At 44.1% G+C, this 21,649-nt stretch overlaps 2 protein-coding genes across 2 annotated transcripts; one reads left to right on the top strand and one right to left on the bottom strand.

Annotated features, from left to right (window-relative positions):
- Window positions 1-416: 416 nt before the first annotated feature.
- Window positions 417-6,196, top strand: psma4 (proteasome 20S subunit alpha 4). The gene is made up of 9 exons (XM_060060540.1): window positions 417-532; window positions 1,022-1,049; window positions 1,170-1,212; window positions 1,468-1,630; window positions 1,966-2,043; window positions 2,693-2,781; window positions 3,399-3,529; window positions 4,500-4,623; window positions 5,875-6,196. Exons 2-9 carry the CDS (start codon window positions 1,047-1,049, stop codon window positions 6,027-6,029), a joined length of 786 nt encoding a protein of 261 aa, XP_059916523.1. The 5' UTR covers window positions 417-532; window positions 1,022-1,046; the 3' UTR covers window positions 6,030-6,196.
- Window positions 6,197-7,203: 1,007 nt separating this feature from the next.
- On the bottom strand, window positions 7,204-18,796 carry oaz2a (ornithine decarboxylase antizyme 2a). The gene is given in 6 exon segments (XM_060060541.1): window positions 7,204-8,901; window positions 10,049-10,134; window positions 10,973-11,148; window positions 12,716-12,796; window positions 12,798-12,864; window positions 18,411-18,796. Coding segments are annotated over 6 exon segments (648 nt in total). The 5' UTR covers window positions 18,518-18,796; the 3' UTR covers window positions 7,204-8,770.
- Window positions 18,797-21,649: the final 2,853 nt, after the last annotated feature.

Below are 21,649 nucleotides of genomic sequence, written 5' to 3' on the forward strand. Positions count from 1 at the left end.
ACAAACAATCAAAACAGTGATCAGTTAGACGTTGTGTGCGAGTTTGAACAGGTGAGTTTTGAGTTGTGACTTGAAGGTTGTAATGGTGTCTGACTGTTTTATGTGTGGGGGGAGGGAGTTCCAGAGGGGTGCTGAACAGCTGAATGACCGGGCACCCATTGTAGTGAGTCGTGATGTGGGGATGCATAGTAGTCCAGCAGAGGTTGAGCGGAGGGAGCGGGAGGGAGTGTATTCTTGAGGAGGAGGTCGCAGAGGTAACTGGGGGCTAGGTTGTGGAGAGCTTTGTAGGTGATATGAAGATATGACTACACGATATGATGCAAAACAAACACGACCACATTTCTTGCATTGACGGAAGCAGGAAACTAGTATATATCTTGTTATAATATTAGGTCAATAATATAACCGCTACCCGAAGTTCAGAAAGCGCACTGCAGAACCCCTCCAGGTCACTAGAGGCGCCCTACCTCAAGATGTCATATCCGGTGACATCACACCGGGAACAGGAGAAGAACAACACTCACGCTAAGAGGTTTGTTTCTGTCAAGTTATTTTACATTAATTTAAGATCCTCTGCGGTTCCGTTCAATTTCTTTATCATAAGGTAGTTATAATAGATGCAACATGTGCAGATTAATTTACTTTAAAGTGAGCTGTTGTCCACAGTGGTCCATTGGGCTGCCTCGTTTAAATTGTGCTGCTTCATTCATCACTACGAGCTAACAGGCTAACAGGCTAGCTAGCATTGGCGTCCTCTTCTCTGGACAGACGTGTGGACAGTTGTTTGGTTTTAATAGGCTTTTATCAAGAGATACGAAGTACTTCTCTATACCTTTCCAGCAGCCTCTGGTCTTGATCTTTTCCGTAGTTCGTGATTAAGTTGTCAGATATCAGGCGCTAAGAGCTAACTCTTTCACTTTCATTCTGTGAGAGGGAGCTAACCATAGCTGTATAACTCGGCTTTAATCTGTTTAATGTTATTTTAACTCTGAATTAATTATAAATTATGTTTCCATTTTAGCAACACAATCTGACTGTAATAAAAAATGGTGAGTTCACTCAAACACTTTTAAACTTAAAAAAAATGTGACAATGCTTTTTGTCTTGAAAAAATGTCTTTATTTAAGTGCATTGAAGACTAATCCAGAACTGAATTAATTCTGTTTCAGTCCCGTCGATATGATTCCAGGACGACCATCTTCTCGCCTGAGGGTGAGTGCAACGTGTTGTCAGCATGATTCTCTGTACTGCTGAAGGGCGCCTGCAGTTAGGACTGTGAACACTGCATTGCATGTTCCTTAACAGATTTTATTGCGCTGTGGATTAGCGTTTAGCATTGATATTGGGTTACAGTATGATTTGTTATTTTGTATTTTAGGTTTAGACTTAAGGTTATTTGTGTTGCATTATTAGTTTTGTGTCATGGTCTAATATGTATATTAATTGTGTGTGTTTGTGTGTGTGTAGGGCGCCTGTACCAGGTGGAGTATGCTATGGAGGCCATTGGCCACGCTGGCACCTGCCTCGGAATCCTAGCCAATGACGGCGTGTTGCTGGCCGCTGAAAGGCGGAACATTCACAAGCTGTTGGACGAAGTGTTCTTCTCAGAAAAGATCTACAAACTCAATGAGTGAGTAGTTGTTTATATCTTGTTAAGTCATATACTTTTTCACCCAGTTCCGTTTGTAATATCTGGTGTCTTGTATCAGAATACCTTTACCTTTTTAGTTATAGCCTGACTATTGTAAATCCGTATGATCACCCAGTATTGTCTGTGTAGTGGGTGACCACCTCCCAATAATTATATTAAGAAAACACAGCTGAAGATTACAAACAACGAAGTGAAGATCAATGAAGGAACACCATTACTTTTGTTGCAAAAGACCTAACCTTAATTGTTTGAAGTCAGCTATATCTTGTCATTCTATCTCATCTCTTCGCGTTGGCCCTCTCCCTCTCTTCCAGAGACATAGCGTGCAGCGTGGCTGGAATCACATCAGATGCTAACGTGCTTACCAATGAACTGAGGCTAATAGCCCAGAGGTGAGCCACTGAATACTATGTAGCACTTGATACAAGGCTAAATGCAACTGTGTTCCCTGGTCGTGTTTACTATTTTATTTTTGCTATCAGACAAGAGTATGTAGAAGGTTCCTCCCCGAGCATAATTTGACAATTAGAGGACTACTTTAGCAATTGATGTAAATGTTTAATAGTATTCACAGACCAATCGACTGACATTTTAAAGCAGAAATTAAGAGTGTATTAATTTAAATGATGTATGAGATTCGTACAGAAATAGTTGGTCATTTACCAAGGCATTTAGGATCCTTGTTCCCATCTTGCTGTGGATATGACCATAAAGCAGATCTATTCCAGTGGGTTCCGCTAGCAACACTGCTGGGAAACCTGCGGGGAACATCTTATCTCAATGCAAAGCGTATAAGAAAAGTCCTCATATGGCATTCAGCCATATAAAATTGCATGTCTGTTTAATTGATTACTGATGAGCATCTTGTATTGTTCCAATTATTAAATATGAATGCTAGGAAGAGAATAATAAATAAAGTTGGTCAGGTTTTTTTTTCTCGCTTGCATTGAATTTTTGCACTTATTGCATAAAGAGTAACCTGTGTTAGAAATGTAAGCACCGGGTACGGCAGCATGACGAGTCTGTGTGCCGTCTCTCTAGGTACCTGCTGCAGTACCAGGAGCCCATGCCCTGTGAGCAGCTGGTCACAGCCCTGTGTGACATCAAACAGGCCTACACCCAGTTTGGAGGTACGTCCCTCCCCCACTCCCTGGCATCACTGTTAAATCCACACACACGAAAACAAACGGACAGGCCTACAAAATGGACTGTACCAACTGGGAAGCTGATCCATCCGTCATACAACTTCTAGGGGGGTGGACCCTCCCATGTGGGATGTCATCATAGGGTCAATTTTTAGATGGCTTGTAATGGCTATTCAGCATCACACCTGGTGGTGTGGTAGTGGGGCTTCTAATGGGATAGTGAGTGAGCGCGTGCCCTTCCCCTGCGCTATCAGAAGGGTGATGAGGTGGGTGCTGGGACCTAAGTTGAGCCGTTTGCTCTGGGCTGTTGAACACAGCAACACATACCAACCCAGCGTGTTTAGTCTTGTTGACGGCTCCCTCGAAACTACCGTCGGCATGATTCTAATGAAAGACCCCTTACAAAGCCTAATATTGATAGTTTCACAGTTATTGTCTATATCAAAGGTATAGAGTCCATTGTGTATACTATCTTATCAATTAAAAAATGAATTCAAAGATCTGTGAACTTGAAGTAGCTTACAATCTTAGTAATAATACACTTAATACTAATTGTCTTTTATATATCTCTCTCTCCTCCCACTCTTTCTTGTGTGGATCAGGCAAGCGTCCGTTTGGCGTGTCTCTGCTGTACATGGGCTGGGACAAGCACTATGGGTTCCAGCTGTACCAGAGCGACCCCAGCGGGAACTACGGCGGCTGGAAGGCCACCTGCATCGGCAACAACAGCGCCGTGAGTCATCTTGCTGGGTCTCTCGGGGTCAGGGGTCACCCTGCCCGTCACATCAAAACCAACAGCCAATGAAGTGGCAGGCCCTTGTTTCATTTAATATTTTAGACAGCGAAAGCTCCCCTGTTTGTGACAAACGTTCACTATTTGACCATGGTGGGTACAAGCTTGGTGTTGCGACACAGTTTCAAATCTGTCCTGCAGACCTTTGCTGCTCCTAGTTATCCCTCTATTAATTCAATTATGGAAAGGATGTACTCTGTTGTCCACAAATACACAAAAAGATTTGTGGACAAGAACTATTGCACAAAAAAAACAAATACACAAAAAAACATAATTGACAAAGGGCAGAGATGTGATTCTCTATTAATTCAATTATGGAAAGGATGCACTCTCTTCTCCACAAATACACAAAAAGATTTGTGGACAAGAACTATAGCACAAAAAAAACATAATTGACAAAGGGCAGAGATGTGATTCCATATACGGCAGACAGAGGGCGCCCAGCCGCAGATTTTTCTGATGGACGTTGATTGTTTTTATTTACATTTATTAACATAAGTAGGAACAGTAATTGACCTGAACAAGGATCCAGCCTTGCTTGACCATGACCTTGTAGAGGTCGATTGTCAAGCTAGCTTGCTAGTTAAACCTTGTTTACATAAATGGTAGAGCTACGAGGTCATCAAACATATCATCAGTGTTGTGGATGCGGCGTCAGTTGCATTCCTTACAGATGTTGCCGCACTAGGGATTGTGTATCACTGGAAGCATGTCTCTGGGTTGAGCTTCTCAAAGTGAGTCCCCGTATGATGGCTATCAGGACTGTGGCTGGGCTTTCCAATACAAAACCTCTTTATTTTACCTGTAGTACTTGGATGGTTTATCGATAAGTGATTTTTATATACATAGAGCTTTTATTTTGAAATGTAATTTTATCTTGACATGTCCTGTTTACCTGTTCTCCCACCAGTCTGCGGTGTCCATGTTGAAGCAGGACTTCAAAGAGGGCGAGATGTCTCTGGCCTCAGCGCTGGCCCTCGCTGTCAAAGTCCTCAACAAGACCATGGACGTCAGCAAGCTGTCCGCCGAGAAAGGTCAGTGCCCGGCGTCTCTGAGCTCTCGATGGGCAGTGGAACACGAGGACTTGATCTGGGCATGGGTAATGGTGGAGGAAGGCTCAGTCAGGAGCAGGAAGGGGTTAGGTCCTGTAGCTTAGTGAGGAGAAGCCTTAAATATACCAATGTATCGTAGATTTGGGCACCACTTCACGAAATGGAGAATTTAGATAGAGTACGACAACTCGACAGTTACTAAGCTGGGCATGTGAATTCTCGACACATACGACGTAACAAGATAAAACGCGTCTTTATAGAAAGATACATTTTAATTAAATGAAAGATAGTGCTAACCCTTAATAAAAAAAAATCTTCAAAGGAAAAGCTAAATAATAGACAAAAAAAATTCAATATGGATGTGGACAGTCACTCTTATCAAGGCAGTTTATACCAAGAGTTCACAAGAGCTGCAGCTGAACTGCAAACCCAACAGCTAGAAGCTGAGAGACAAAGACCATGTCTTCATCTGTTGCTTTAGTCCGTGTTATGCGGATTGTCTGGCTGATTATCTCATGATGTGCACACACATTTCCTGTTGCTGTTCAAACAAGGAGCTGTTGTGTATTGCCAGTGACCCTGTAACACTGCAATGTCTTATCTGCTGAAGGGAGTCACAAGATAAGAGCGGGCGCAGATAGTGTTCAAAGTGGGACCCATGAAAGAGGAGCTGTAATTCTATCACTCCCCTTATGCCCTAGCAGGTGTTCTCCACAATCAGGCCACATGAGAATTCAAGAGGGAGTTTGACCGAGTGGAGCTGTGGTTTTGCTCCTTTCCCCAAACGTTGGCTTCTCCTAAAGCTAGGCCCTAGCTGCATCTCATTTAAGGAAGTGTACAGCAGCTCAAACGCAGGCATTAGGATCGAAGGAATCGATCCCAGAACATCTCGATCAAGAGACAAACACCAAGTTGCTTTTGTCAGAAGCAACTTACAATAAGCGCATGTAACAATGAAGATGCAACCCAGAAAGTGCAAGGCCAGTTGCTGAGGAGATGGAGCAGGTTGACTGGTAACAGGCAGGTTGCTAGTTGCGCGAGTGTCGAGGTGTTTCTGGGCAAGACAACTAACCCAAACAGCTCCTTACAAGCTGGCTGTTGCCCTGCATGGTTGTCACCGCCGTCTGGTTGAATGGGTGAATGTCAGGCAGCGACTATAAAGCACTTTGAGGGGCCGCTGTGAGGGAAAGCGCTGTATGAACGCAGTCCATTTGAACATCTATTTGTTTGTAGTGGAGATCGCGACGCTGACCCGGGAGAACGGCAAGACGTGCATCAAGGTGCTGAAGCAGAAGGAGGTGGAGGAGCTCATCAAGAAGCACGACTTGGAGGAGGCCAAGGTGGAGAAGGCGAAGAAGGAGAAGGAGCAGAAGGAGAAAGACAAGTAGTCCGTCCCCAAGACCGCCTCCGCCCTCGCCTCCTATATTAAGTTTACCTGCGTGTGTATGATTGTGTGAGCTCAGTTGACGAGTGCACTGTGTGAAATGCCAGAAGCACATTGTTGCTCTACTTGTGTTGTTTTTTCTTAAAATAAACCCGAATGATTGATCAGGTACAGAGTTTTTGATTTGTTCTTTAACACTATCTGACACAACCCTTGCTCCATATGAATGCACAGCACGGGGATCTTTGTCGTACTTGAAGGTGCTTAGGTAAAAACATCCACGAATTGTAATGTATGATATTAAATTGCTTTTATAGTTACCACATGTAGTGGGTTACCCTGAAGATATCGTCATCACTGCTTTTCCATAGCTAAAATGGTACTGGTTTAATAATGCAGATATGTTCAGGGCTATGTTTGAAGAAGAGATAGACTCTTGACCATCGTATTGGCCTACTTATGGCCCAAGTTAAGTTCTTGTTCGTCATCAGATCCCAAAAAAGATGTGTAGCCGGCAGTAGCCGCGAAGTGCACACTTTCCGGAACATTTGAGTAAATAATATATATTTTATTTGGGTATAATGTGATATAGTATCAATGGTCATTTTATTGTGCCCCCTTTTTCGGGAATACACAGTTGGGCTACTCAATTATAACCAACTCAAGCCAATACAAATACCTAACCTGATTCGTCTTGATAAAGCCCTCTCGGTGTATGGGTAGAGAATTATTTGTAGGAGTAGGCTAGACTAACGAAACCGAGAAACGATGGCAAGCAGCGTCAGCGAATTCCTGGAAATGGGATGTTAACCCTAAACCTAACCCTGATCTAGGAAGTGGCTATCATCCCCATGCTTGAGATAGTTATGTTCAATCAATGTGAAAATATTTCACATTCAATATAGGCTTAAACTAATGTCTGTTACCTACTGACCAACTCTGTCTCTTTCAATCTTGCAACCGTCTATCTACACGTGACTTTGTTAAAGTATTTTAAGTGCTCCAAACCGCTCTCAATAGACGGATATGTCTGTAGGGCAAACTACACTCGTCATTTGTCTGCAGAACATGGTAGTCACTTTAGAGTTGAACAGACTGCAGATTACTGGAGTATTTGGAATAAATCATTTTCAGAGCTCTATTATAAAAGCCTATTTTATTGAAAGAAAATGACTTCATTCAGATATGCATTTTATTTATCTCCCACACGAAGAAATTAAGGCCTATCTATATTATACAAGTGTGTCATAAAATGTTTAACTCTTAACTGTAAACCACGACAGCCTGACCCCACCCCTCCCAAAAAACACAGAAATTTACATTAAAATACAGTTTTGAAAAGATTCAGATATTGACATTGGTTTAACAGCTTTTGAGTCACAGGCCACTCAGCAGTATAGAGGCGTCTGGTCTATGCACATGCAAACTAGGTCAAAATCCAAACACCCCAACACAAAGGAAAAGGGAGGATTCTCAAAGTAGGTTATCTGCCCTCTTATAAGTTGACATACAGAGACGGTATGATCTATCAATATTGCTTTTTGTCCCCACATTGCTTATTTTGGTTTTTTTAAAAGATCCATGTTCAAAATAAACTTGACCATGTTTGCAGACACAGAATGAAGTCTTTGGCTTTATTTTTGTTCGAGAAAACGAAAACAAAAGAACAGCTTTGTCTAAACGATAAAGGTGCCGAGGGTGATTTCTATACCACGGTGCTGGGTGTGCACAGGAAAATCAACAGTAATCTACAGTATCTACAGTAATAAGACTCAAGAGTATAAAAGCATATAGCACTCCTCTCTTTAGGCACAAAGAGCCCTCGCTCTCCCCCTCCTCCAACCAGGCCTTCGCCTCCAGCAGGGTCACCTACAGCACAGTTCACTAAAAGGTATGAACTAGGGGATAGTTCAAACAACAAACTGGTTGGAATAGACAGTGTCAGCTCCTCTGACAGTGGAAGCCTGTAAATGCCTAACCCATCTTGGGTTAAAAGTTTTCTCGTTGCCGTAACACCTATGTGGTGTCTACGATGTATGCGTGATGTGCCAGGAACATAGTCTTCGGTACTAACCAAAAAGATCGTAAAAATACAGATTTCTTTAAACCGCAAGTGAGCGATGCTAGCTGGAATGATGGCCAGATGGATGATCACCAATTAATTTAAATATATATATATCAATTTGATTACATTCACATGAAAACTCGACACATCAAACTCACACTTGTATAGTTTTAATGCAAAACTACTTTTTAAACACAATGTCGGCTAAATGTGTGCTACTAAAATCTCCCGTCATGCTGTCTTTCTAGCATGCCCATGTGGAGCCTACAAGGTGACCACCCAAAGCCTCGGAAGACCTGAAAGAGGAGAGATATGCAGTGGTTTCTCTCCCACCTTCACCCAAATTGTCCGACAGATGTTACCATGGCTGTTGGCCCTTGTTAACATCTGTTCCTTCTGCCAACCAGAGGGAAACATCAAACAGTCAGCAGAAGAAGCTGAATGTGTTCGAACTCTGCTGTTCGTTTCCGTTCCTGTTGTTGGGTTAGTTTGGGCGAGAGGGAGAGAGGGATCCAGAGGGAGGGATCCAGGGGGGGGGAGTGTTGCAGTGCAACATCGGCAGAGGATGAGGTGAGGGACGACAGATGGGGTGGCAGGGGATTCCAGTGGGTAGGCCATGAAGATGAGGGGGGGGGGGGGGGGGGGGAGGACAGATGGGGTTGCAGGGACGTCCAGGGGGGTCACTCCTCATCGGAGCTGCTGGCCTCCAGAGGGTAGGCCATGAAGACAAGGTCAGGACGGGCCGGTACCACGGGGTCTCCCGGCTTCACCATCTCAAAGCCCATGTAGTGGAACGTCCTGATGATGGCCACTGGTGGAGGAAGAATCAGCATCATCAGCATCATCAGCATCATCATCATCATCATCATCATCAGCAGCATCATCTGAGCTCATCGTCAAACCAACATGGCAGTATCTGCTTGATCATGTAGAGCAGGGATGGGCAACTTTCATGATAAAGAGGGCCACATTTTTCATCATAACCATCGGAGGGCCACATGACTGCACACTTCAACTAAACGTGAGCTGAGAGAAGCTACACAATTTTGAATTTGGTAGATATGATTTCCTGTATTCTGGTGCATTTTGGGGATGGCCACTACCTAAAAAATCATCCAGAATCATAACCTATGTACGGTATGTTAATTGAACCAACATACATTCATTTCATGTTTTCCATGCTCAAACAGCCACATGAATGGTCAGTATTTGTATCAGTGCAAAGGGCTCCCATACATCATCATTCAATGAAGTCAAAAAACTGAAAAACAGTGGCCCAACATTAAGTGCAACAACTCAATGAACTCAAACCCAACAAGCAGTTGTAGTAGTTGTAGTGGCGACTTAAGTGGATATCTTTAATGACTGATATCGCTTCTAAGCAAACTAGACGCATGGGTTTGCCTTCGAATTCTATGAATTCTTCTCATCTTTCTTCACCGAGTTTTTCTGTAACTCGATCAATTATTATTATTCTTTTTTTTTTTTTTTTTTTTATTATGTGTGGGCCTGACTGAGTGAGGATGCGGGCCGCACTGAGTGAGGACGCGGGCCGCCAGTTGCCCATCCCTGATGTAGAGGTTAATAAACTACTTGTAAAGAAAACTTCACAAGAACAATCATCTTAATCTTAACTTCGCTAGGGTCATGGAAACTCAAAACCAGCCTGTCAAATATACTGGCAAAAAGTGATGTAAAATAAAAGAATATACTTTCATTCACAATTAAAACTTCCATGCAAATGTGGCAGTAGGCTTGTCTGCATGCTATAATGGGAATTATGGGATCTTACAATAATGCATGCATGTACTTGGACACATTGTGTACAAAACAAAGTGTTCTAAATACTGATTTCGTCCATGTGGCATTCATTGCCACGCCACTTCAATATTATATAAACAGACCTCGGGGCCTTCCTGCTAGCGTGCCAAACCGAACAAGGTGTCAAAATGCCTTACGTCGGTCAGCTCTGCTTTTATGGAACCAGAGGAACACACAGCCGACTTTGAGCTTCTCTTCTGTGAACTCTAGCAGAGCGGTGAGCCTGTGGAGAGAGAGAGAGCGAGAGAGAGGAGGGGAGAGAGATGGGAAGAGGGTGAGAATGATGTAAGCATTTTTTACATGCGATGCAACACAAAAGTGCGATTACAGCTGGTTAAGAGCGGCTACAGCTGTTCTCACATCTCATTACTGCATCACACCCACCCCACAATCGCATTTCATGATTGGGTTCAGTCATCACATCGTGACTTGTGATGAGAGCGCTTCCAACACATTGGCAGTGCAGACGGTTGGCACCTTGCGATGCAGCTTTCCATCACAAACTATAGGATGTGGCATTCACAGCCTTGGCGCAAAATAAACCCCATTCTGATTCTGAAGTTTCTGTTTGTCTACAATGTTTTGTTTAGTTACAGTTCATTCTAGTTCTAAACACAAGCTGGGTGAGGGGGGGAACTGAATGCGCTATTCCACATTCAGTTCCCCCCTCACCCAGTGAGTGTTTGGAACCCAGGTGGCCGCCAGGTGAATATAAGGCCCATGGAGGGGGGCAAATCTGAGGCTTCACTTGATATAACCTGTTTATTGCCAAGTAGGTTACACATACAAGGAATCAATCTCTGTACGTTGGTGGTACAGGAAGCGTGCCTGGAACGCGAAAAGGCTTGCATTTGTGCCATGTCTGTGAACAGCCAAATCCCGTAGCTTGTAATGGAAACTTTGTAAAGTTGCATTACAAGGTGCCAACCGTGTGCACTGCCAATGTGTTGGAAGAGCTCTCGTCACAAGTCAGGATGTGATGACTCAACCCAATCATGGAGTGCGATTGTGGGGGTTGGCATGATGCAGTAAACCCGTCTTCTCCGCCCTCCCAGACGTACCCTTCCTTGCTGCCCTCGGCCAGCTGCCCCGGGGGGATCTGGATGAAGAGGCGCTCCCCACGAAGGATGGCGTCCCAGCAGGCTGCGTGCTGCTCGCTCAGCTGGTAGTGGAAGTGGAAAACCGCCGGACCGCCGCTGGCCGGGCCACCGGCCTGGGTCACGGTCAATCGTGTGTCCTTGAGACCCGGGAAGGAAGGGGGAGAGGGTGGAGAACAAAAAGGTATCCATCAATCATGATAGATATTCATTGAAATAAACTAAATTGGAACATGGATATGGATTATACTAAACAAGTCGGGTGTAGAACATGTCTTTGTTGCGGGCAGCAGAAGGAGAGCAGAAGGAGATGCGTAGAGCTCCGACGGTTGTTCGGAAGGATATGCACATTGGGCCATCCTGGAGCAACACCCCTTAGGGCCGACTCACACAGAATCAGGCCTTTGGGGCGAAATCAAACGCCTGTTCGACCATTCTTTTGAATGGGAGCATTGAGCTAAAAAAAATAAAAATAAAAGCCGCCCTGCGGCGAAAAGGTTGAACCAGAATCAACCTTTAGATAAACGCAACGGAAACTCACGCTGCGGCGGCCAATCAAGTAAGCCGGCGATCAGACCGGAAGACCTTGTTTGACGAACTTTGTTTACCGTGTAACGTTAGCATTGTAGCACTTCACTGTTTACCGAGCAACTGTGAACATAGAGGGGAGACCGATGGCTGCCCTGTTGTCCTTTCAGGAGCTGCACGGCCCGGCCCTGAAGGCGTGTATGAAGGCCACAAGATACCGAACACAAACGGGCCATGAAGTGACACTCGCCCATTGCCCAGGTGTTTGTGGCAATCGCCCGCAATGCCTCTCTTCTTCTTTTTGTGCCTTTGAAGCTGGTTGGTTTTAGGTTTTCGATTACTTTACACAGTCCTTTGCGTTTTTATTGAACATTGTGAGATCTTTTGAGCTGCGCTGGAATAAGGGGGCAGACAAGGCAGTGCGGCATTGTCTGGTCCACCCGCAACGTTGATTGGGCATGAATAAGGCCATAGCCCTACTGATCCCTAATGACTTCTAAAGATTTCCCCGTAAACCCCTTTGGTTAAAAGAATCTACTAATTGAATGATTAGTCAGTCATAGTATGCAACAACAACAAGCCTCGACACCTCAGGTGTGTGTAGACTATGTGGAAATATTTGTATATGCATATAGAGTCAGGTCAAGCGACGCTAAGGAACCCAGACAAGAAGGTTCAAGCACGTCGGCTCTTTTATTGTTATTATTTTGAAACGCTGTCTCCCATGAGTCCCAACTCCCAACTGCTCCACATAGGCAAGGCATTACATTGCTCATCTCTGGGGTGTGAGAGTATTATGGTGCCAACTCGGGCCTGTCCCAGAGTGAACTGAGCTGGATTGCGTGATGTGGTTTTAGGGTTAGGCTCGTTCCAGATCGGTCCACACCCACGCTGTCAACATAAAGAAAAGTACGTAAATAGCCGGTTGTGCGGTCGGGTGCACATGCATCAGCTGAGCAACGATCACAGCGGGGAGAAAGGGCTGAACTGGTCCACTTCCTCTGCCAGAGTGCTATTTAGCAGACGCTCTCTTTTATCAAGATCAACTTACAGCGCATTAAGATACAAGTCATTAAGCAGCCTGTGAGTGTGCGCGCGTGCGTGCGTGCGTGCGTGCGTGCGTGCGTGCGTGCGTGCGTGCGTGCGTGCGTGCGTGCGTGCGTGTGTGCGTAAACTCACCTTATGGAGTAGCACGCCCAGAGAGTGATCCCTGACAGTCCCTCGCCCACCCGGGATCTTTAGCTGTGGGTGAGGGGCATCAGGAGCACCACAGAGGCCCCGGACCCTGGGTACTGGAGCCCGACAGCCTGGGGCATGTCAGCGACGAACTGGAAGGGAACATAAACTAGCTCAGTAGAAATTCTAAACCACAACAAGAACAGGCAACAACAACACAGGAGAAAACATGCAATGCAATGTTACCATGGAAGATAACTTTAGGCCTCTACTTGTTGGTCGAGGTTAGCGCTGCATCATCGGCTTCACTGAACAAGCGCCCATTTAATATGCATGTGAACTCATCTCGAGAGTCACAGTGTGGACGTACAGCGCTCAGGGCTATTAGAGTTGCTCTGAATTTCACACGCAACCTGGCTAAGTGCAATTTTAGAGAGTCAGACGCCCGTCGAAGCCAGACGATCCTCTGTTACCCGTCTACTCAGGGGTTTATATGGTTTTGTAATTGAGGGTAATTAACTGAATCCACAGCAGGCGCACTGACAACAGAAGGACGTCCAGAGTAAACACTGGAAAGCCAATCGTTAATGGAGGATCCCCCCCCGCCCTTATTAATAACCCTCTCAGCTGGCTGGGCCACCTGCTCTGTCCACGTATTGTTAAGAGGAACGCCAAAGAAAATACACAGGCCAACCACTACCTGAGTCCTGTCAACACAAACAGCTGTTTCATGCATGCATTCATTCATTAAATGCATCTGAAGATTCCGTGCGCTTTTGGTTTCGCTTTTCATAGCCACCCAGGAACTTGTCCTCAGTCAAAATTATTAAATACTATGAATATTAAAACAATCTGTATTACATTAAATGTGTCATTGTTGTCCCCAGTGAACTGTTACAGAGGCCAATGGGCTTGGCATCGCTTGGCTATTCTTAGAAACAGCTTGTTTATCCAATTATTTTCTTTCGTTTTCCTTGACAGATTAATCTCCAGTTTCCAAACAAATGGCCAAGAGCCGTTATCTGAGGAAGACAGTCTCTGCCGTTCATCAAAGCCTTCTCTTCTGTCCGACCATAGCAAACAGAGTTCATACTGCAAGTCTACAGGGCTACAAGTTTAAACTACTTTTAAAAAGTGTATTTTTGGGTAAAGATTGTGGGTAAAAGTTCAAATCTGAGTATAGAATTGTCTACCGGCTTTAAGGCTGATGGTTAAAACGCTCATTATATTGTCTTTAGGCTTAATAACCAAGCAAAAACGTTAATCAAAATCTTTTAGCTTAAAAACCGACCAACATTTTTTGCTTAAAAGCTAATGATGTTATCCTTCGGCTAAACAGCAGCCATAGAGCTGAAGAGCGGACACAGTTGTCGGGCGAGGTCAAGACAGAGCTTAAAGCACTCCAGCTATTGACTGAGGAGTACCAATTGGATACCAGTTTGGGAAAACCGTTGAACAGTCAACGGCAGACAGAAGGCCAGCCAGCCGGAAGGCCAGCTAGCCAGAAGGCCAGACAGCCAGCCAGCCATATGACGAGGGTGGGTCAACAAGCACATGACCAGTAAACACCTCTGGAAATAGCTCCTGCGAGGGCCCAGGAACCCAGCATGGCGTTGGCGCTTGGAGTTACCGTGCAACATTTCACATCCCAGACACAGCGAGGAGGAGAGGAGGAGGTCATGTGACTGACTGTACCATCTACCTCAAGACCTGGTTCTCTCTTGGCTCCGTTCCGATGTGTTCATAATTCGTGTTCTGCCCGTGGGCTTCAACTAAGAAAAGGCACAGGGAATCACGGAAATCTCCAAATTGTACATGATATTCATCACGTCCGCTTATGATGTAACGTATTTGCCGTGGAATCTATCCCTCCCGATCCATAAATATTAAATGTCACTACAAGGTACTGAAATATATATTAGCAGGCAGTCAAAAAGCTACGATTTCTTTTGTTTGCCATCCTTTACCCTCTAAAGTGACAGTGAACCAGGCCCTAGATGGTCTTTGGAAAATATGTGAATTATGAGCCTTTGGTGTCGTGAACACCACACAGCCTCTGGTGATATAGAGACTAGTGTGACGTAATGATAGTAAGCACACTTGTTTCATACTTTAGTTTAGTTTCACTGCTATTGTACCCTCGTTTTTTGACAATTGATTAATCAGATAATACCCATTCATTTATTAATGTGTTGTCATACAATGGATGGCTTAGCTTGTTAGACCAAGCAATCAAATTCACTGCAAATGCATTATGTTGTAATTGATTAATTATCTGAAAATAGTTGATTTGCTCTTTAGTTCGTTAAAGAGATAGTTAGTTAAAGAGCTACTAACAGTTGGGCACTACACTTCTTCTCAGGCAGCAAGATCTGAACCAATGTCCCCATTGCATTGCATGCATGCATTTTTTGGGCCAACTTGACTTTTGCATTACGACTACCAGACGATAACAAGAACAAGGGCTCGGTCGAGGAGGTGCAAGCAGGGGAGTTCACAATCGCTGCTCCTCCCGGGCAACTAGACCGGTTAGAGACTCTGCTATGTCTGTATAGTTACCAGGTAGGTGGAAAAACAAGATCATTACGCTGCGACTCCCTCTCGGTCATGACGTGCAGAACACTATCTTTTACAAGGCTTTAAAGTTAAACGGACGCTGCTTTGGTGCTTCACATTTCAGGATAAGCCCTGTCTCTATACTTTAGGCTACGTTAACCACAGAGCACATCATGTAAATACCTACTTGTATTTTCCCTGTTTGTTTCATGCATTGGTTAACCGAGCAACTGTGAACACGGAGGGGAGACCGCTGGCTGCCCTGTTGTCCTTTCAGGAGCTGCACGGCCCTGCCTTGCCCTGGGTATATTGCCGCTACCTTTTAATACTCCATTATATTTGTTTTGTATCCGAATTTTCCTTCTGGGATTATTAAAGCGTTAATCTCATACCTACTTCCACTAGTAGTTATAATCTAGTTAAGATCTGGGCTTTGGCTGATGAACCCAGGAAGTAAAGATACAACTGCAAAGCCTTGTGAGGCGTTACAAGTACATAAAGTGCAAAACAAGGCAGAACAAACACACGCACGAGCTGGAGACACACACAGATACACATGCACACACCTTGTTATGTTATCTTAATTGTGCCTTTACAAGATATACTCGATACATACCTCTGGCAACAGCGTACAACTTCTATATTTTGTTGGTTAGCGAGAGTAATAGAATAAGATGAACTAGATATTGATACATCCCAATGAAAAGGGAAAAAGAGTGTTAATTAAATAGGTTGGATGGGTCATTGAAATGTTATAATACCATCTAAACAAAAACGAAAATGAAAAATGACAACAACAAGTTCAAAAACGCACCATACTTTAGGCTTGGTGTGGGCAGAACAGGGGAGAACCGAGAATGGCATGAGTAACAAAACATACACATGTCCAATTAGAGGAGGCTGTGAGAGGTTGGAGCAATGATGGAAGTCATGGCTGGCAAAGACAAGGAGGAAGAGGAGGACAGTGGCAAGGATGCCAAGAATATTCCTCTCCCCCCAACCTCACTACCCTTTACAAGAACAAAAAAGAAAAACGTGCCTGCCCATGATAGAAATGGCAGCTTGTTTTGAAAGGCAACACCCTTGCCCCTCTGACATTTCTGCCACACCCCCGCACATCCAAACCGCCATCTGAGTCCGCCAGACAGGCACTAGGTCGGCCTAAATGAGGAATACGGGCCAACAAACCGTTTCATAAGGAAGGCTGCTTTAAAATGGCTACAGAGTCTCTGTCCAAGTGCAGGTGGACAGAGACGAGGGACGTCTAGAACACTGCCCCTCTTCATCATAGGTGTGGAGGAGTTATAGTTAATGGTTAATAATAGTTATGATCAGCCTGTAATATGGAAGACAAGCGTGCAAGGGAGATCACTTAAACGACTATACTGTTATACAATTAAGGTTATACCTTTGAACTGAAAACCCTAATTACAATGTTTACATATCCCTGTCACTTTATTCTTAGTCATACTGAGCCTTAGGTGAGTACAACTGAGCAGTGTATAGCGACGATTTTTTTTGATCGTTTTTGTAACAACGCATTTTGAATTGAGAGAGATAAACTAATTGGGTTGTATTATGAATGGCTTGTTGGTTTGAGGACGGATTTAGTTGATTATCCTGGGGGATTAAGCATCTGTCTGTCGGAGGACGGCCTTGAGGTGGAAACGGCACTGAATGCCTGTAGGCTACTGTACTATTGTCCTGAGTATTACAAAGAGCCAACACTAGGATATCCCTTCAGAACATAGTTCTACTTCCTGCTTGTAATACATTGGCCACGGTTGCTTTTGGTTCATGAAACCAGTGAATGAACAGGGAGAAGGGAACGACAGAAGGGATCAAGAGAGGACATGTATAGTGCTATGCAAATGAGCTGTTTACAATCAGAAAACTACCCAATGTGTGTTTACTGTGGCACCTTTCATGGATAACTTGCATGTCCCTACAACAGCGTGGGTTGTGGTGTATATCCGATAGACTAATACATTGTTGATGTTCTCTGCAGACTTTGTCTAACGTCATAACACCGTCGTAGCACAACACAGAAACCGAACCGTCCCATTAGGTCTTAACACCCTCATATGGCGATTAACTTGTCTCAAGGATAAACTTGGTACACAATAACACGACTGGTTACACCATTCCCATCTCGGCCGGTGTAATCTATCCTGTGGCATTTAATTGCGATGGAAAAGGGCGGCTGTACATAATGTACAGACCCCAAAATCACCTGAACTCAGGTAAATGCCAGGTGTCCCGTTTGGCCAAACACTACCAAATTGATGTTTTTAACCAGGCAGACTCTTATTAAGAAACGAGTCAAATATATTTAAAAAAAAGTAGCGACTATTTGGTAAATATTGATTTCACAGACATGAATGATGCAGCCCTATGTGCACTCCAGGCATCCATAACCTCAAAGTGACTTTGGTAGACGCTTCAGAAGTGAGCCAGCAAAACGTTAAAGGATTTGTTATCTAATGCTCCCAATGTAGGCCAGTGACAGGGGTGAAACGTAATCATCATCCTGCAAAGAGTGCACCGCTCACACAACACGGTGCATCAAAACAGATCACAGCGAAACAACATCAGACGTTACCACAGAAACATCAAATACCCCCCATGTGTCTGGTAGTCGACAGAGAGCATGCTCAAATCGCTAGAAGCTTCCACATCCTTGCAGTAGACGTAATCATGTAGGACATGAAAGGAAACAGGAACATGCATTGTTTGTCGATTGGTATAATGAAGCCAATATCCTTGCGTCGTCATCGAAGAGCGTAACGATACATCATCAATTTATCATTTCAACGCGTCTGAAGAAAACACAAAAATGTAGCAGAGCTCTTGGCTGCACGGCGTCATACAAAACAGTCGAATTGTTAAAAATAAAAAAGGTCAGAAGTCAATCGCAAAACGCCCCAGAGAGTGGCACAACAACCACTACTGTAACCCCACAGTCAGGTGATACCCGCTGTGGAAAGAACCGCGCAAGAGTCCGTTTCTCCGCAAATCAGGAGTTATTTACAACCCTGTCATGCATGTACACAGGTCTCCATTGTTGGATTAAGATGTCCAAAACAATCAATTGAACACATGTTGACATGTATGCAAAACCCCCCCAAAAAAAACAGCCTACCTCTCCTCTGTGTTCAGCATGATATAGTCGAAAAATGAAACTTGGTGACCTTGTAGAAAACCAAAACAGTGACTATTTAATAGAAGCTCCACGGAAAAGTGCACCATCCGTAAATTAAAACCACCTATTCAGTTAACCTAGGAGGTATTGCTGCTTTGGGAGACGATGTTTTGTTGGTCCACGGACAAGAGAGGACGGGAGCTTTAAAAAAAAAAGTCTGCGTCGGTCGAGGCGGAACGCAGGGTCTTTATAAGGACGCTTCTGCATCCAATGCTCCGAGCGTACAGGGCGGCCGCTACCAGCCAATAACTGATAGGCTGGTCACGGCCGCCCCCTCGGAACCCACTGACCGCTCGGATCGGTGATTGGTTGCTGACACAAAGAGGGGCCGCACACTGTACGTCCGAAACCTTGTCTCTAGCGTATCCAGCGCCACTGCCTATTTATAACCAAACCGAGGAGAATCATGGGTATTCTGTTCCGGAAGTAGCTTTCAAAACAACTTCTTATTATAGGCCCACATTCGTGCAAGACAATATTTCCCTTAAATTAATTTATTTCTTAACAGTGCTTAGGTAGGCTATGCATTATCCCTAGCTGATTCATTTTGTATCATTCTAAAAGAAGTGTAAAAGTTCAAGCGTGCATACACAGCGGTGGGTCTCGTCTCGAACGCGCACTCAGCAATATGTAGGTCCTCCTTCCGCGCAAATATGGGATGGATTATTGGTGCTGTGTGCACATTGTTTGTTGAAAATAATCATCAAAAAAAGAATAAAATATTGCTTATCATATGAGAATATCTTCTCTTTAATCTATACGAATGGATCTAGTGTGGGCTATCGTCCGGCTTTAGAACGGACTTCCAAGTTTTGAGATACTCCCCGGCCCGCCGATCCAGCGTTGCGCCTTTCTGATTACGCTCACTCTGATTGGTGATAATCAATCCAAGTGTTCAGTCTCACTTCAAATTGTCTAAAAACCAAGTTCTCAAAAACTAATTACTGAAAGCACGTAAAGCAATTTATGTGGAGTTATATTATTATATATATTTTATTATTATTGTATGCTGAGATAATTGAATAGCCCAACTAGAAATAGCTAATATTCAATGAGAAATGTTACAATATCTCAACATTTCCATGAGCCATTTTATAATCCCCTGTATAGATGCATATGTATATTTAATACATGTAGGCCTATATCACATTTTTTGGTGTATTTGCAAATGTTTCATCATTTAGAATTTCCTTCATAATGTCTTTTTGTTTTAACTTTTTACTTCTTGAGCAGAGAGTGACACAGATAAAGTGAGCTTTATTTTGTATTGTGCATCGAAATGTTTACTCGTGTCCATGTCGTGGGGTCAATGCCCCCAAACCTCGACTCAGTACTAGGTGTGAGCCCCTCTGGGATCATCCATTTAGCATCATAGCTACACTGCTGCTGGAGCCCTCAGAGCTGGTGAACTCACTCCAGAGAGGGGATGGATTCAGTCTATTCCATCTGGGGTGGTGGGGGGCTGCAGAGGAAAGGCACCATGGGAAATAAAAACACAGCTATGCATATCCCTCTTCTGCGAGATCCCTCTGTGAGAAAATTATTAGTGACGTAAGAGTGTAGTTAATCTCTTATGCATGAATGAAAAACTAATGGCATAGATTAAACATACCATATGTGTGTAGATGTAATACCGTGTTTAAATTAAGCTAGTACAATTTAGTCTTTCCAGGCAAATCCATTCCCAATGCTTTCCTATGGACACCTTCAAAATGTAAACAGCAATATGTCGATACCTTCACCGGTATAAAAATGTCCTCTAGAAAGTGGTGGTCATCGGATCCATAGGCCCATGCTACCGTGCAATCTGATCTGGGATCAGTAGCTCAGGCTTTCTATCGAGGACGATCTGACCTCTTTCACAGCGTTTTGCTACTCCGTCACACGGCTGAGTGTGCACAAGGCTCAAGACCTCTATAAGCAGGTAAACGTCTCAGGTTTCCACCAATCAACGGCTCTCACCGCGAAAAACAAAACACTGTCCGTTGACCTGATACTTCCGTCGGTGGTCAAACCTCCTCCGACAGAGAACACAAAGGGGAAGATCATGCGTATTTGGCCCCGATACACACACCAAGCCATCCACTTCAGACAGTCCCCAGACCAGAAGCATGACAAATTCAACAGCAGTTTGAATAAATTGAGTGTCCTCTTGTCGCCAGAACCCGATGCTGCCTGAGTCCCGATAGGCGATGTAGGAGGGCATTTTGACACGTCAAAGATGCAGCTCAGATTCTGGGCCATTGATAGGCTTATCATATGTGCACAGGCTTTTTTTAAGACAAAGACATGCACACACACGCACACACGCACACACACACACACACACACACACACACACACACACACACACACACACACACACACACACACACACACACACACACACACACACACACACACACACACACCATATCTCATGCAAGTCCATGTCTCACAAGACAGTCGATCACTTAAAAACAATAAATGCACAAGTGCATTCTGTACTGGAAGGACATGACACCCCTATCCAAATACAGACTGAAAATAAATCTAACAGCAAACTTATATCATAATCTCACACTATTAGCCCCGCTGTCTCCAATACAAGTAACATTATAATTACAGTTTGTAAGTTTGTTTGTGTATTTAATTTTCCTGGATTTGGCAAGCAACATTGCACATCCTTTGACAACCTCCTTGTCTATATTTACGCTTCTATTGTTCACATTACAGGTCACATTACAAGTCTACCTTTCCGGGGAAAGGTAGACTGACGTGTGACTGCAGGTAGTCACAACACAACTATTTCCGTGTATATCTTATCAAGTTTCGAGTGTTGGCGTGGAACTGCTACCTCTGAGCCAAAATGGGTTCATGGGTCATGGGTTGTATCTGTGTGCGTCTTTCTGTTGTCTATGCGCTTCGATGTTTAAAGATGACAGAGAAGATACATTCATACTTTGAGTAATCTTGTATTGTTTCTACATGCAAGCCTCTTTACAGTGAAACACAAACAATGGGTGAACAGGTAATAGGAGTTTGGCTTAATTTCTGACCTGATTGGTGACTGAGCTGGTGTTTTTCCACCTCAAGTCATCTAGTTTGGTTAGCTACATGTGATACAGGCGTAGGTAGGGGGCCAGGCAGCAATCTGCAGACATCGTTCTCTCAAGAGGGGTCTGTCTCAGTCATCCTAT

Source organism: Gadus macrocephalus, chromosome 9, assembly GCF_031168955.1.
Source record: "Gadus macrocephalus chromosome 9, ASM3116895v1".
Taxonomy (NCBI): Eukaryota; Metazoa; Chordata; class Actinopteri; order Gadiformes; family Gadidae; genus Gadus; species Gadus macrocephalus.